A 15,713-nucleotide genomic window follows, 5' to 3' on the forward strand; every position below is an offset into this window, starting at 1 on the left:
GGAGGGAAGGAAGAGACAATGTGAGAGGAGGTGAGGAAGACAGGAAGAGAGGGGAGATAAGGAGGCTGGGGGGAGAGGGAAGGCACTGAGGCCATCCGGATCCATCCAGGCTGCCTCGTGCATCGGGCCTCCGTTTATACAACTATCCACTAAGTGAAGGAACCGGCAAAAATCTCTGCTCCCGGGGAACGCTTTTACCAGCTGCCGGCTTTATTCACTTAGAAATTTTGATACCAAAACACCCGAAAGTACATCATAACTTGAGGATTTACAGACAAGAAAGAGGAGCACAGAACTGACCGTGGGTGCCCTGGAAAAAGTTGCTTTAAACAAGGACCGCAACAAAAATAAAAATAATAAAAAACCTCCCTCCACTCCCAGGATCAAGGGATTCAGACAAACTGCAGTCCAGACGGACACGCGGCAGACAAATGAATGAGGAGCTAATGTATTTCTCTGGTTTATTGAACAACAGTCCAACTTTAAAGCATTAAATAAGAGGCAACCATTCAGGAGGGGAACAATGGCTTAAAAATAAAAATGAAGACAGAGCCGGAGCAGTTCACATTTTTCACGTGAGTGACGAAAAGCAAATGATTGTTAGAGACATAAAGGGAACGTTGGCAATGCTACAGAATTGAGCCCACAGAGGCGTGGGCTGCCCTGCGTCCCCAGCCTCGGGGCAGAACAGAGAGCAACCCCAAAGCCTGCCCCACTGTGTCCCTTCCAGCTGCCCTTCTGCTGAGAACACCCGGAGCTGAGGCTTCCAAGTTCGCGGCGGAACCGCTTCCCTTAAAAAGAAAGCAAGTGTTACGTGGATTTCTCCCGCGCTTCCTTTTCTACAGACTTAAACCGGCTCAGGACATAAGGATAAAATTCTGTGTTGCTTGTAGCCCTGAGAAGTCAGCAGCTGTGAAATGCAGGTAGCTCCTGCTTCACCCTCTGACACCCAGAGTTCTTGGGGTCTCGGCAGAACATTGCCTGGAGCTGAGTGGGGTCATCCCTCCTAGACACCGTCCTCCCCAGCCCAGCTTGTCTTCACGGAGGCAGAGAACCCACTGCAGGTAGAATCCAAGCAATATGCTAAGCCTCGTGAAGTATTTTTCCTCCAGTTAAAAAGCAGTTCTACATGTTGGAAAACATCTTTCTGTCTCCCTGAATGACTGAAAGCAACTCGCAAGAATCCAGCCATGGAAAACCCCTCCGGGGGCAATATTTTAAAATTCATTTCCCCTATGGTATTGACTTTAAAAGAGAAGAATCAAGAGTCTTTTCCCGTAATCAAATAAAAAACACCCTATGTGGAAAAGCTGGCCACACGGGGGAACTGGACTTTTAGGGCTGAGACACCGAAGATATAACCTCCGGACCCGTGAGCCACCCACTTTTGTTTGGCGTGATCTCGGCTGACTGCAACCTCCACCTCCTGGGCTCAAGCGATTCTTCCGCCTCAGCCTCCCGAGTAGCTGGGATTACAAGCGTGTGCCACCGCACCTGGCTAGTTTTTTGTATTTTTAGTAGACACGAGGTTTCACCATGTTGGTTGGCCAGGCTGGTCTCGAACTCCTGACCTCAGCGTGAGCCACCATGCTCGGCCACCGCCCAGTTTTAAGGACCAACTCCACAAAGTGAATTTCGGCAGGGAGCAGGAAGCAGGCTCTCTGGCAGCAACCTGTCGAAAATACAACACATTCCACACCTTTTTTTTTTTTCTTTTTGTTTGCTTTTTGTTAAGTGCCTGCCTTTTTGTACTCATCTGTCACATTTTTAACCGAACGTTAGAAAGAAAAGGTCTCTCTTTTTAAGAAGGGCATTTTGGCTAAAAGGTCTCTTCCCCATTTCCCAGAAGCAAGAGGTCCCTGCTTGCATGAGAATGTAAACATGAATTCAGTGATCTGGACCTCGCAGAAGTCACACATGATGATCGGGAAAGGCTCCTTCGACGCCACCCAGAATGTTCCTGCGTTTCTTCTAAACCCTCCCAGGGAGAACTTGAATCAGACATGGTGTGGGTCTTAAGTATCTGTGAAGGAAGGAACAGCTCCTCTAGGCTCTGCTGCACGCAGGGAGTTGAGAGTTGGCAATTCCCAAGCAGAAGTCATCAGGGCCCCGGGAACAGGGGAGGAAAGGAAACCCACTCAAAGCCACCTCTCTTGTGTCTTCTTTTTTCTTTTTGAGAGAGTCTCGCTCTTGTCGCCCAGGCTGGAGTGCAGTGGAGCGATCTCAGCTTACTGCAACCTCCACCTCCCAGGTTCAAGCGATTCTCTGGCCTCAGCCTCCAGAGTAGCTGGGATTACAGGCACGTGCCATCATGCCTGGCTAATTTTTGTATTTTTAGTAGAGACGGGGTTTCGCCATGTTGGCCAGGCTGGTCTCGATCTCCTGACCTCAGTTGATCTGCCCACCTCGGCCTCCCAAAGTGCTGGGATTATAGACGGGAGCCACCGCACCTGACCCTCTCTCGCTTCTCGAATCTTTCCTTTTTCCACCTTCTAGGTGTCAAAGACAGTGGATGGTCTCTGAGGTTCAAAACCAAGCTGACTGGGTAAGTATTTACAGCAAAGCATCCAATGGGCTGCTGAGGGGATGACTTGTAAGACAACAGGCTTCCTCGCTACAGGAAGCTGCTGTCCCTGATGCCAAAGAAACCGCCGCTGACGCCATCCCCCAAGGAGAACACCTGCTCCTGGTCCAGGCCCCACTCCCCCTCGTCCTGGTCCTCGGGTTCTGCCTCCGCCCCACTCCGGGCGTTCTCATACAGAAACACCTGCTCGTCCACGTGTGCGGGAGCCAGCCGGTTCCTCTTGGCGCTGACCACATTGGCGGCAGAACCGAAGAGACGCTCAGGCGCGACGCGCGTGGCCGTCACGCACCAGTACTTCTGCAGCACCTTGGGCAGCAGGGGGAAGAGGGCCAGGCGGTCTGACCACCACTTGAGGGGGTCTTCGTTGAGGCCAAGCACCTTCTGGGACTTGAAGTTGCTCAGCTCCTCCACCACCTGGGCATGCCACTCTTCCTGGTCCTCCACGCCGCCTGTCTGGCAGAAGATCTCGGCCAGCATGTTGTTGATGACGCTGGTGGGCGGAGGCGTGGACGTCCGCATGAGCTTCTTTACGGGAGGCTCCTCAGGCACTGGGAATATCTTGTCCTCGGCCGGCCGGTAGCTGCCGTCTTTGACCTTGTCCAGCAGGCCCTTGGCCTCTTCCACCACGCGGTTCTCCACCTGCTGCCGCTCGAAGGCAGAGAGGAAGGGCAGCCTCTTGTAGCGGGGGTCCAGGAAGGTGGCGACGTTGAGAAACATGTCAATCTCGGGCGTCTCCTGGTAGGTCTTGGAAAGCTCCTTGGCGATGACCTCCTTGGCCATGCTGAGCTCCTTGGAGTCAGTCTCCTTGATGTTGAGCGTGGTGTTGAGGAGCATGTGCAGCAGCGGCTTCACCATGCTGATGGTGGGGTACTTGGAGGCCGACAGCATCTCGGCCACCTGCTTGAAGGGCTGCAGGAGCTCGACCAGCCCCTCGATGGTGGCCCACTCGCTGGCCTCCAGCATGAGGTGGTGGTTGTTGCTGTCCTCCACCAGGACCCCGGCGATGACGAACTGCTGCTCCTTGAGGCGCTGCAGCATGGCCAGCGTGCTCCCCCACCAGGAGACGCGGTTGCTCACCAGCATGCAGTGGGCCACGTTCTGCTGCTTCTGCTTCTCATAGAGCATGTACATGGCCACGGCAGACTGCTGGAAGTATTCCACCAGTTTGCGACAGCGCGACAGCAGCGCCCCCAGCTTCGGGAGCTGGAAGGCCTGCTGGATGCCGGCATTGAAGGTGTGGCCCAGGCAGGGCATGTGCACGGCGATGTCCAGCAGGGAGCACGCCTTCACGATGTCCTTGCCGTAGTTGGTGGTGGCCCCGAAGACCTTGGCGCTGATGCCCCACTCGATGAAGACCTCATAGAGCACCCGCGTAATGGTCTCCGCTGTGTTCTCTTCGGGCACCTCGAAGGTCTTCAGGCAGCGGGAGCCCACGGACAGGCAGTTGGGGACGCCCAGGCCCAGGAAGTGAGCGGCCAGCGTGACGTAGGCGCGGTTCTGGTTCTCACTCCTCCACATGTCGGTGGAGATGCCACACCAGGTGGCCTCGGCCAGCTCCTTCAGGATCACCTCCCGGACGGCCCCGTACTTCTCAGGGATGGCCTTGGTGGAGATGTACTTCCGGCTGGGCAGCTCGTACCGGGGGTCGGCCGTCTTCAGCAGCACCTTGAAGGTGGGCTCATCCACGATGGAGGCCGGGTACAGCCCCTCGCAGATGAGGCCCAGCACGGCGGCCGTCAGTTCCTGCTGCTTCTTGCTGTCATAGCCGTGGCCGGCCTTGACGGCCAGCGCGTCCTGCCCGGGCTGCTGGGACGACTCGGGCTTCAGCTTGGAGAAGGCGGTGGCAAAGGCCTCACGCATCTGCTCCGTGTTGCTCTTGACGAACTCGCAGAATTCCTCGGGGTGGTTCTTCTCCAGGTGGTAGGACAGGTTGGAGGTGTTTCCGGAGTAGGCAATCTGGGCCATGCAGATGCGGCAGTAGATTTTCTTCCACTGCAGGATGCATCCCTCGGCGTTGGTGTCGAAGCCGAAATACTTCCACACCTTGCTCTTGGCGCGGGGGTGGGCCACCAGCTTCAGGTCTGTCTGGGAGCTCTCCAGGCTTTTATTCTCCATTGCTTCTCCACCGGAGCCTGCCTGCTGGACGGCTGCTCACGCGTGGGGACCTGCTGAGAAGGGCCAAGACAAACACAGCATGAGAAGGGACCCAGGCACGCATGGGAGCCCTGCTGGGGAGACAGCCAGGGTGCCGGGGCAGCTCCGCTTTCAACCAAAGGGCACTGGGGCCGGACGACTGGACCTTCCTTGCGGGTCACTTTTGCAGAGCAGAGGAGGGAACCTAGCGCAGGAAGACACTCTTTCTTCCACGTTAATCCGACTGCAGCGATGCCGCACGTGTCAACATACAGGTTTGCGAATGAGCACGGCATTTTTGCAGGGCTGTACCTGACAAGTGCCTTTACTTTTTTTTTTTTTTTTTTGAGACAGAGTTTCGCTCTGTCACCCAGGCTGCAATGCAGTGGCGTGATCTCAGCTCACTGCAACGTCCGCTTCCTGGGTTCAAGCGATTTTCCTGCCTCAGCCTCCTGAGTAGCTGGGATTACAGGCGCCTGCCACCACGCCTGGCTAATTTTTGTATTTTTAGTAGAGACAGGGTTTCACCATGTTGGTCAGGCTGGTCTCGAACTCCTGACTTCAGGTGATCCACCCGCCTCGGCCTCCCAAAGTGCTGGGATGACAGGCGTGAGTCACCGCACCCAGCCTGACAATGCCTCTGTCATCGCAGGGTCTTGTTGTTCCTGTTCTAAGAGCTTTCCCAAGCACCTGCCACGTGGGAAAGCCCCGTAGATCTTTTCTGGGGACGAAGCCTACATAGAAGAGTCCACAAGCGGCCAGGCAGACCCCCCACTGCCAACCATCACAGCAAGAATCTCTGTCGAATGCCACCTCAGCTTCATTAACTGCATTAAAGAAGCCACACAGGACCTCCATCTGACTAAAGCCGGCTTTCCTATGGCTAAGAGGTATTGCACACTCTTCTGAAACTTTATGGTTTAAAATGAAGCCATGTGGAACGTCACAGGCTTTGTTTTCAGCACAGGTGCATCCGTGATCTGTAAGCACGTCTGAAGAAGCATGGATTTCTCAATCCCTGGAACTTCTCAAAATGCCCCATTGTGTCCAGTCACACCTGTGGGCAGACAGGCCCAACTGGGCAAATATCACACACCTTTGCAAACATCGGGCACTTGGTGTGGAGGCTTAGATGACCCAGAAGCCAGTCCCCAGGGTTCCTGTTGAGGTTGAATGCTCACACATACAGGCCCTTCCAGCTGCCACTCAGGAGGCCACCTCTGTGACTGGGTTGCCCAAAATGACAGCTGGGCTTTGTTAAAAGGTGTAATTGTGTCTGCAAGTGTCCAGTACAGTGCTCAGGAGGGTAAATAACAAAATGCACCACCCAGGCACGTTCAGAGTGTTGGGATACAGTCAGTGCTAGGAGGCATATTTCAATGATGACTATAGTGGGTCGAAAAGCGTCCTCCCCTACCAAAGAAAATCTGTATCCACCTGGTACTTGTGTATGGGACCTTGTTTGGAAAAAGGGTCTTTGCAGATGTATTAATAATGAAGGTAAGGATCTTAAGACGAGATTATTCTCAATTGGGGTGGTCCTAAATGCAGTGACCAGTGTCCTTAATAGAAGACAGATGAGGAGACACAGACACAGAGGAGAAGACCACATGGAGACAGAGGCAGAGACTGGAGTGATGCGGCCACAAGCCCAGAACGCCTGGAACCCCCAGGAGCTGGGAGAGGCAGGAAGGATCCTCCCCTAGAGCCTCCAGAATGAACTGGATAAAATCATGGTGGATTGAACAGTGGCCCCCAGAAAGATCTGTCCACATCCTAAAGCCCAGGATGTGCAATGAGATCTTACTTGGTTATAAGGAATTTTGTAGATCTAATGACTTAAGGATCTGGAGATGAGATCATCCGGGATTTGGGTGAGCCCTAAATGCAGTGACCGATGTCCTTATAAAAGACAGAAGAGGAGACACAGACACAGAGAAGGCCACATGGAGACAGAGACTAGAGTGATGATATGGCTGGCCTGAAGCCCAGGGACGCCAGGAGCCCCCAGGAGCTGGGAGAGGCAGGAAGCATCCTCCACCTAAGTCTCTGGAGGGAGCGCAGCCCTGAGACACTTTGATTTCAGACTTCTGGCCTCCAGAACTGGGAGAGAATAAGCTATGGTTTTAAGCCCTCCGGTTTCTGGTACTTTATTAAAGCAAGGTATTCTGAAGGTTCATTTTGCCCCAAATAATGAGTGGAGGTATTAGAAAGGCCCCCCGTCTTCACGGGCAGTCGCGGCCTGCGTTGCTGGCTTTCCGTCAACGGTACCTGCCCAGTGCTTTTTAGGGAGACGCCGCCACGTGCCGGGTGATCTGGGCATCACCAGAGCCCAGCAGCGCCACTTCCCAAGACTGGGGTGCAAGGATGGGGGTCCTGTGACCAATGGCAGCACCCTGGTTTGTTCTAAGGTAGCAAGCCCAGAGAATGAATAACATGACCGGGACTTCCAGAAAACGAGGAAACCCCAAGCTGCATGTTCTGCAGCCGAGTTAGGGTGGGGCCCCTGGATTACACAGTCAATGGAGGGGGAAAAGAATCTCAAGAGGCCTCGGTCTAGCTCTGAAATGCTCGCTTTTAAGTCCGACCTGAGTGACAGGACACAGCTGTATCAGATCGTCCATCATCATCATCATCATATTATTATTATTATTATTATTATTATTATTATTATTATTATTATTATTTGGCTGAAACAGGTTTTGGTACTTGGGAGGAAAAGGTTTACATTCCATTATTATTATTTGTGCTATTAGGCTGAAAGAGGTCCCAGTCCTCAAACAAAAGTTTACATTCTATTTAGTATTATTATTATTATTATTATTATTATTATTATTATGTGGCTGAAAGCGGTTCTGGAACCTGAAGGAAAAGTTTCAATTCCATTATTATTATCATTTTTATTATTATTATGATTACGCTGGAAGAGGTCCCAGTACCAGTAACAAAGGTTTATATTCTAATTATTATTGTTGCGGTTGTTATTATTATTAGGCTGAAAAAGGTCTCAGTACCTGTAGCCAAGATTTTTATGCTGGCGCCAGGCACGGTGGCTCACGCCTGTACTCTCAGCACTTTGGGAGGCCGAGGTGGGTGGATCACCTCAGGTCAGGAGTTTGAGACCACTCTGGACAACATGGTGAAACCCCTTCTCTACTAAAAATACAAAATTAGCCGGGCGTGGTGGTGGTACATGCCTGTAGTCCCAGCTACTCGGGAGGCTGAGGCACGAGAATCGTTTGAACCCGGGAAGCGGAGGTTGCAGTGAGCCGAGATCGCGCCATTGCACTCTAGCCTGGGCAACAAGCGCAAAATTCCATCTCAAAAAAGAAGAAAACAAAAGAGAAGATTTATATGCTATTATTACTATTATTTTTAGGCTGGAAGAGGTCCCCAATACCTGGAAGAAAAGTTTATACTCAGTTATTATTATCTGTCTGAAAGAGGTCCTGAAAGCTGGAGCAAACATCCATATTCTATTATTATTATTGTGATTATTTGACTGAAAGAAGTCCCAGTGCCTGGGGCAAAGGTTTATATTCTATTATCATTGTTGTTATTATTATTTGGCTGAAACAGGTCCTGGTACCTGTAGCAAAGGTTTATATTATTATATTATTATATTATTATTATTATTAGGCTGGAAGAGGTCTCGATACCTGGAACAAAAATTTTCATTCTATCATTATCATTATTATTATTATTATTAGGCTGAAAGAGGTTCTGGAACCTAGAGCAAAGGTTTTTATTCTATTATTATTACTTTTGTTATTAGGCTGAAAGAGGTCCCAGTAACAGAACAAAAGTTTACATTCTATTTTATTATTATTTGGCTGAAAAAGGTACCAGGACCTGTAGTAAAGGTTTATATTCTATGATTATTATTAGGCTGAAAGAAGTCCGGGTACCTGGAACAAAAGTTTATATTTTATTATTATTATTTAGCTGAAAAAGGTTCTGGCACTTCAGTCAAAGGTTTATGTTCTATTATTATCATTTGGCTCACAGGTGTCCCAGTACCTGGACCAAAGGTCTGTATTCTGTTAATACTATTCTTATTATTACTATCTGGCTGAAAAGAGGTTCTGGTACCTAGAGCCAATTTTTATATTCCACTATTATTATTATTTGGCTGAAAGAGGTCCCAGTACGTAAAAGAAAAGTTTATATTCTATTATCATTATAATTATTATTACTATCATTATTATTGGTCTGAAAGAGGTCCTAGTACTATGAACAAAGGTTTATATTCTATTATTATTATTATTTGGCTGAAAGAGCTCCCAGGACCTGAAGCAAAGGTTTATATTCTATCATTATTATCATTATTACTATTGTTATTATTATTACTGGGCTGAAAGAGGTCACAGTACCCTGAACAAAGGTTTATATTCTATTATCATTATTATTGTTATTATTTGGCTGAAAGACGTTCCAGGAGATGAAGCAAAGGTTTATATTCTATCATTATTATCATTATTACTATTATTATTATTATTACTGGGCTGAAAGAAGTCGCAGTACCCTAAGCAAAGGTTTGTATTCTATTATCATTAATATTATTATTTGGCTGAAAGACGTTCCAGGACGTGAAGCAAAGGTTTACATTTTATCATTATTATCATTATTCCTATTGTTGTTATTATTATTGGGCTGAAAGACGCCCCAGTACCATGAACAAAGGTTTATATTCTATTATTATTAATATTATTGTTATTATTTAGGTGAACAAAGGTTTGTATTCTATTATGATGATCATTATTATTTGGCTGAAACAGGTCTAGTACCTGGAGCGAAGTGTTGTACTGAGAGCCGAAATTCACAAACCCCTAACCAAGTGACTCCTGGATGGAGAAACAAGAAGCTCCCTCCCACATGTCTCCTGCTGTCAGAATTCCATGGGACTCCCAGATAAAGAACCGTCCACACAGTAGGTGGGTTCCACCTGAACCCACGTAACAGCCACAGCAGAGCTGGCCTTCTGCAGTGAGTACCCTCCTTCCTCCTTCCTCCTCCCTCCTCCCTCCTCCCTCGCAGTGCTGCCGTGCACGCAAGGCCACAAATAAAGGTTGCTGCAAACCAGCCTCTCACTGCCTCATTCTTCAAGACTGGTGCAGCATCCCCAGTGGGGGGGGGGGGTCTTGGGGGGACACTCCCCAAAACGCTCTCAGGGGGCCGGCGATTTCACATTTCCAATTGCACATCCATGAGAGGCCAGTGGATGTGCCTCACATGACTCTTACCAGAATGACACGTCACAAGAGACCAGTGTGAAGCAGAGTAAGGAGCCAGCCGCCGTCTGTCCCTTTGTGGATGAGGCTCAAAAAACCCTAAAACTCAGCCACTCTTCTCCCTAAGTTTTTGTTATTTGGGAAATGACAATCATTTTTCTTTTAAAAAACATACAGCACATGGCCAAAGGGTACCAAGTTTCTGTTCGACGGGAGAAATCAGTTTCAGTGACCTACTACTGCACAGCGTGGCGGCTATAGTTAATAGTGTATGACATATTTCAAAATTACTAAAAGAGCTTTTTATTTTTTATTTATTTATTTTTTTTTGAGACGGAGTCTCGCCCTGTTGCCCAGGCTTGAGTGCGGTGGTGCGATCTCGGCTCACTGCAACCTCCGCCTCCCGGGTTCACACCATTCTCCTGCCTCAGCCTCCCGAGTAGCTGGGACTACAGGCGCACACTGCCACACCCAGCTAATTTTTTGTATTTTAGTAGAGACGGGGTTCTACTCTATTGCCCAGGCTGGTCTCAAACTCCTGAGCTCAGGCAATCCACCCGCCTCAGCCTCCCAAAGTGCTGGGATTACAGGCATGAGCCACCCCACCCGGCCCGCTAATAGAGATTTTAAATGTCTTGCGTGCAGTGTATACTGCTCGGGTGATGGGTGCACCAGAATCTCACAAATTACCACTAAAAAACTTACTCATGGAACCAAACACCACCTGTTCCCCAATAACCTATGGACATAAAAAACAGAAAAATAGCTAAAAGAGATTTTAAATATTCCCACCACAAAGGAAAAATAGCGGGTGACAGATATTAGTTTGATTTAATTATTCTACAATGCAAACATACAGCAAAGCATCACACTGTGCCCCATAAATGTACACATTTATATATTTATATAAAAATATCAATTTTTTATTTACATCTAAATTATATAAATATAACTTATTTGTATTTTATATTTCTAGAAAAGTATAAATTATTCTAAAAATACATATATTTAATAAAAATAAAATATAAAAACAATAAATATATTACACACATTTTTGGTAGTAACATGTAATTGGCCTGTTACCATTACTTTTAAATAAATTGTTAAATGTGTTTTAAATTTCTGTTTTAATGTCTAACAGGATGACTTATTGACTGTTATAATCTACAAAAACAAAAACAGTCTGGGGTCCTCATTTTTTTGAAAGGGATTCTATGATCAAGAAGTTGGAGGCCGGGGGCAGGGGCTCACCCCTGTAATCCCAGCAATTTGGGATGCCAAGGTGGACTATCACCTGAGGTCAGGAGTTTGAGAACCAGCCTGACCAACATGGAGAAACCTCATCTCTACTAAAAATACAAAATGAGCCAGGCATGGTGGCACATGCCTGTAATCCCAGCTACTCGGGAGGCTGAGGCAGGAGAATCGCTTGAACCCAGGAGGCAGAGGTTGTGGTGAGCTGAGATCACGCCATTGCACCCCAGCCTGGGAAACAAGAATGAAACTTGGTCTCAAAAAAAAAAGAAAAAGAAAAAGAAGAAGTTGGAAAACTGCTGTTTTTACTTCTACCTGATTTCTAATAGCCACTGTTCACTACTCATAAAACCAACAAGAATTAACTTTCCCTTTACAGGTTAAAAAAAAAATAGTTTGAAAAGTAGGACTTCTATAAATAGCTTTGTAAGTGGGCCAGTTGGCATATTTTGTGTAAATACTCACTCCTGTGGTACAGCATTTACGAGTCCATTTTGCATCCCAGAAAGTGAAGGAATATTCTGCGGCCTATTATTTGCAATAGAACTTTTAAGAAAAATTCTGTAGCAGTGTGGGAACGGGACGTGACTGCAGGTACCATCCATTTTCTCTCCTTTGCAAAACTCATTGATGCATCAGAGAAAATGTAATTTCTAAACAGATCACCCTGTTATTAATACTGGTGGGTAGAGACTTTCTTTACTCAATAGGATCATTTTCAACAGATTTCAGGCCATATCAATGTTCAAGTTTTGATGCCATATTAGGATATTAAATGCACTGATTAAATCATCTATTTTAAAATCCAACCAACAGATACACCTTATTGAATGGGCCGCATGGATACAGTCTTAAGAACACAGAGACAGACCCTCTTATGGGAATTCTCAATTTGCTTCTAAACCCCCTCTGTAAAGGCATGACCAACATCTATGATTAATTTGTAATTATCTTGTTTTTCCATGATGAACTGTAAGAAGACACCATTTAGGAGTGGATTCCAGCCACAATTTCTTCCTTCTCATACCATGTAAGTCAACTCATGTGGAAGGTGTAACCCAGGCATTTCCTTTGTAAGATACCTAAGAACACGCTCCACTTGGAAGTTCTAAGAAAAAACTGCCCTTGCTTCCAATCTGCAGTGGGGAAATTGGCCCTCTTGGTTATTCAAACAGCTTAGCTCAAATGCCCTGGACAAAGTTCAATGTTTCCTCATCAACAGCGAAGGCCTACCAGAGAGAAGCAAATAAAAAATGCCGTTTAGGAAGCTGGCCACCAGCAGACCAAGGAAAACAGCATTCCTCCACCGGTATCGGAAATTATTTTTAATCCATACATAGGAAGGGGCTCGATGAGGGCAAGCCACGGAAGTTAATCTTTAGAGAAGGCCATTCTGTTTCAACACACACACATACGCGGGTACAGATTCCCTTGGCAGACACGTGACTTCACCAGAAGCTTGTCCTCTTTAACAACCTTCTGTTGTTGTTTAATCAGTAAATGGGGAAAAAAAAAACAAAAACAAAAAAGATTCCAGCCCTCCTTTCTAATGCACAAAGAGCAAGTTTTTCAAAGGCCAGCATTTTGGTGAGCTGCTGCAGGAACCCCGGCCTCTTCTGCAAGGGCCCAAACAGGCCCTTAAGGAGGTTTAAGGGGACGTTTCTGTAAGCAAAACTGCCCAGATAAACATAATCTTCTGCCAGACTCCACACAATTGTTGAGCTGCTGTAAACCGTTCACCTTGCAACTGATCACTTACTTCAAACAAACAAGCTCTCCCACCCTCCGAAAGCCTGACTACAGTTCCCTTTACTCTTCTCCTTCTACGCACTTGTAATTATGCTAAGTGGGTTCAAAAAAAAATACTGAAGGCCAGTTTGGCAGAAAAAGAAAAGCTTAGCTCACAGAAAACTCAAAGCTCTTTTTCTCTGGCTAGAGGCGGGAGAGAGTGAGGCTCATTTTAAAACATCCACTCCAGGCATGCTTCTCAAAGTGTGGCACTGGGACCCCTGGGGTTCCCTCAGTGGGTGCACAGTGGAAGTCAAAAGTCATTTCACAATAAGGCACCCAAGCACTTCGCCTGGCTGACTCCCAGTCTCCCAGAGGCGTGCAGCAGTGTCTTCCAGAGGCCTCCTGACATGCCATGAAACTGTCTACAGAGGCAGAAATAACAGCTCTCTTCTTAGGCTGGACATTTAAGACATTCGGGGCAACGTACACCACCACCCCCACCACACTGACCCTCTGAACGCTCTGTTTTGGAAAACTGTTATTTTTGAAACAAAGTATCATTCAACCTAACATGGAATTAACATTCCCTTTATTCCAGTTCACAAATAATTGTTTACAGGTTTCTAGGTTTAAATTGAGAATATGGACCAGCACAGTGGCGCTCTGTCTGTAATCCCTGCAGTTTGGGAGGCCCAGACTGGAGGACTGCTGCAGGCCAGGGGTTCAAGACCAGCCTGGGCAACATGGTGAGAAGCCATCTCCACAGAAAATTTAAAACATTAGCCAGGCGTGGTGGCTCACGCCTGTAAACCCAGCACTTTGGGGGACCCAGGTAGGAGGACTGCTTCGGCCCATGAGTTTCAGACCAGCCTGGGCAACGTAGCAAGACCTTATTGCTACAAAAAAAATTTAAACATTAGACAGGTGTGGTGGCTCACACCTGTAATCCCAACAGTTTGGGAGGCAAAGGCAGGAAGATCGCTTGAGCCCCGGAGTTTGAGGCCAGCCTGAGCAACACAGCAAGACCCGGTCTACAAAAATTTAAAACATTTAGTCGGATGCAGTAGCTGGCGCCTGTAATGCCAGCACTTTGGGAGGCTGAGGCAGGAGGACTGCTTGAGCCCAGGAGTTCGAGAGTAGCCTGGGCAACAGAGCAAGACTTCATCTCTACTTCCTATTACAAAAAAAAAAAAATTAATTAATTCAGAACCTGCAAACCTATGAATAGAAGTAATCTGCACACACAAAACACAGTGGCGGTCATCAGTGATGAGTTCAGACAGTAATCGGGTCCTGCAAAGTTGGAGATTATGACTCAGAGATGTTTACACAGGCCAAGGAAACAAAGTTGCCACTTAACGGGCCTGCCCTCCCCACGAGACCTCCGGGGCTCCCCAGTGCCCGAGAAGCAGCCTCTGGGCCCCCTCTGGAGACTTCCTCCGGAGAAGGGCCCATCGTCACTTACCCTGGGGTGGGTAGGGGTCGAGGTCCCCGGGACACCCGCTCCTCCCCTCCGGGGCCTGGCGGGGGCGCGCGGTCACTGGCCGACCGCAGGCGGCAGGCAGCGCCGCCTGAGGTCTTGGGCGCGGGGCGTGCGAGCCCCCGGGTCCCCGGCCATGGCCCGGAGGTGTCAGGGTGCGCTGGGGGGCGGCTGCACGGGGGCTGCTAGGTTGGAGCCCGACCCGGGACAGGCGGGGAGGCCACACGCGCGGGGAGGGAAGGGTCGGGCCGGGTCGGGCCAGGCGCGCAGAGGAGCGGGCGGGGACGGGAAACGCGGGGCGGGGAGGTCCCAGGCGCGCACGCCCCCCCCAACCCCGGCCCCACCGCGACCCCCGCCCAGCCCCACTTCCGGGAGCGCCACCGCCTCGCCAAGGTCACGCGGAGCCCCCACGCCCCCGCCCCCGAGCCAGCCCGCGCCCACCCGGGTCCCCGGAGCCCTGACCCCCGCCCCGCCCCGCCCCGCTGACCTGGCTCCACGAAGCCCCCGCGGCAGCGCCGCAGCAGCTGCGCCAGGATCACCGCGGCGCCTGCCGCGTAGACCCGCAGGGCCGCCCGCGCCGCAGACAATGGCGACATGGCTGCCCCGGCCGCGCCGCCGCCGCTTCCGCGCCGCCCGCGGGACTCTGCGCCCTCCCGCCCGGACGGACGGCGGAAACGCGCGCGCCCCGGACCGCCCCCTGCCCGCCCCGGACCGCCCCGGCCTGCGGGGAACCCCCAACCCCAGACCCCGCCCGGGCCCTCTGGGATCCCGCACCGCCTGCAGGACTGGGGACCCCGAGCGGACAACCGACCCCAGCCAGGACACCCACCCAGGACCACAGACTCCAGCCAGGAACCCCCCCCTGCAAGGACCATAGACTTCAGCCAGGACCCCCCCACCGCAGGACCACAGACCCCAGCCAAGACCCCCCCGAGAACCACAGACCCCAGCCAGAACGCCACCCCAGGACCACTGACCCCAGCCAGGACCCCCCCCCTTCAGGACCACAGACCCCAGCAGGGACCCCACACACACACACACCCAGCCAGGACCACAGACCCCAGCCAGGAATCCCCGCCAGGACCACAGACCCCAGCAGGGATCCTCCACACCTCCGCCAGGACCACAGACCCCAGCCAGGACCCTTCCCCCTCCCCGCAGGACTGCAGACCCCAGCAGGGATCCCCACCACCACAAGACCAACAACCCCAGCCAGGACGCCCCCAGGACTACAGACCCCAGCGAGGACCACCCCAGTACCACAGGACACCCCCAGGACCACAGACCTCTACCGGGATTC

General features: G+C 50.1%; 2 protein-coding genes across 4 annotated transcripts in view; both read right to left on the reverse strand.

The window, feature by feature from the left end:
• Window positions 1-15,054, reverse strand: part of DHRSX (dehydrogenase/reductase X-linked) — a 273,895-nt gene extending 258,841 nt beyond the window's left edge. Inside the window, exon 1 of the mRNA XM_054545430.2 lies at window positions 14,901-15,054. Within this exon, the coding sequence (XP_054401405.1) occupies window positions 14,901-15,009 (109 nt within the window). The 5' untranslated portion in view covers window positions 15,010-15,054. The remainder of the gene's footprint in view (window positions 1-14,900) is intronic.
• ZBED1 (zinc finger BED-type containing 1) lies at window positions 448-15,033 on the reverse strand. 3 transcript variants are annotated; one of them, XM_024241544.3, is made up of 2 exons: window positions 14,901-15,033; window positions 448-4,752 (listed from the first exon to the last, which is right to left on the reverse strand). In XM_024241544.3, the coding sequence occupies exon 2, from the start codon at window positions 4,697-4,699 to the stop codon at window positions 2,615-2,617; it is 2,085 nt and encodes a 694-aa protein (XP_024097312.2). In that variant the 5' UTR covers window positions 4,700-4,752; window positions 14,901-15,033; the 3' UTR covers window positions 448-2,614. The 3 variants fall into 3 exon arrangements, with proteins under 3 accessions (XP_024097312.2, XP_024097313.2, XP_054401403.1); XM_024241545.3 differs by having other exon boundaries at window positions 448-4,749; window positions 14,901-15,028; XM_054545428.2 differs by lacking the exon at window positions 14,901-15,033 and adding an exon at window positions 14,399-14,620.
• Window positions 15,055-15,713: the final 659 nt, after the last annotated feature.

This window comes from Pongo abelii, chromosome Y, assembly GCF_028885655.2.
Source record: "Pongo abelii isolate AG06213 chromosome Y, NHGRI_mPonAbe1-v2.0_pri, whole genome shotgun sequence".
In the NCBI taxonomy this organism is placed as follows: Eukaryota; Metazoa; Chordata; class Mammalia; order Primates; family Hominidae; genus Pongo; species Pongo abelii.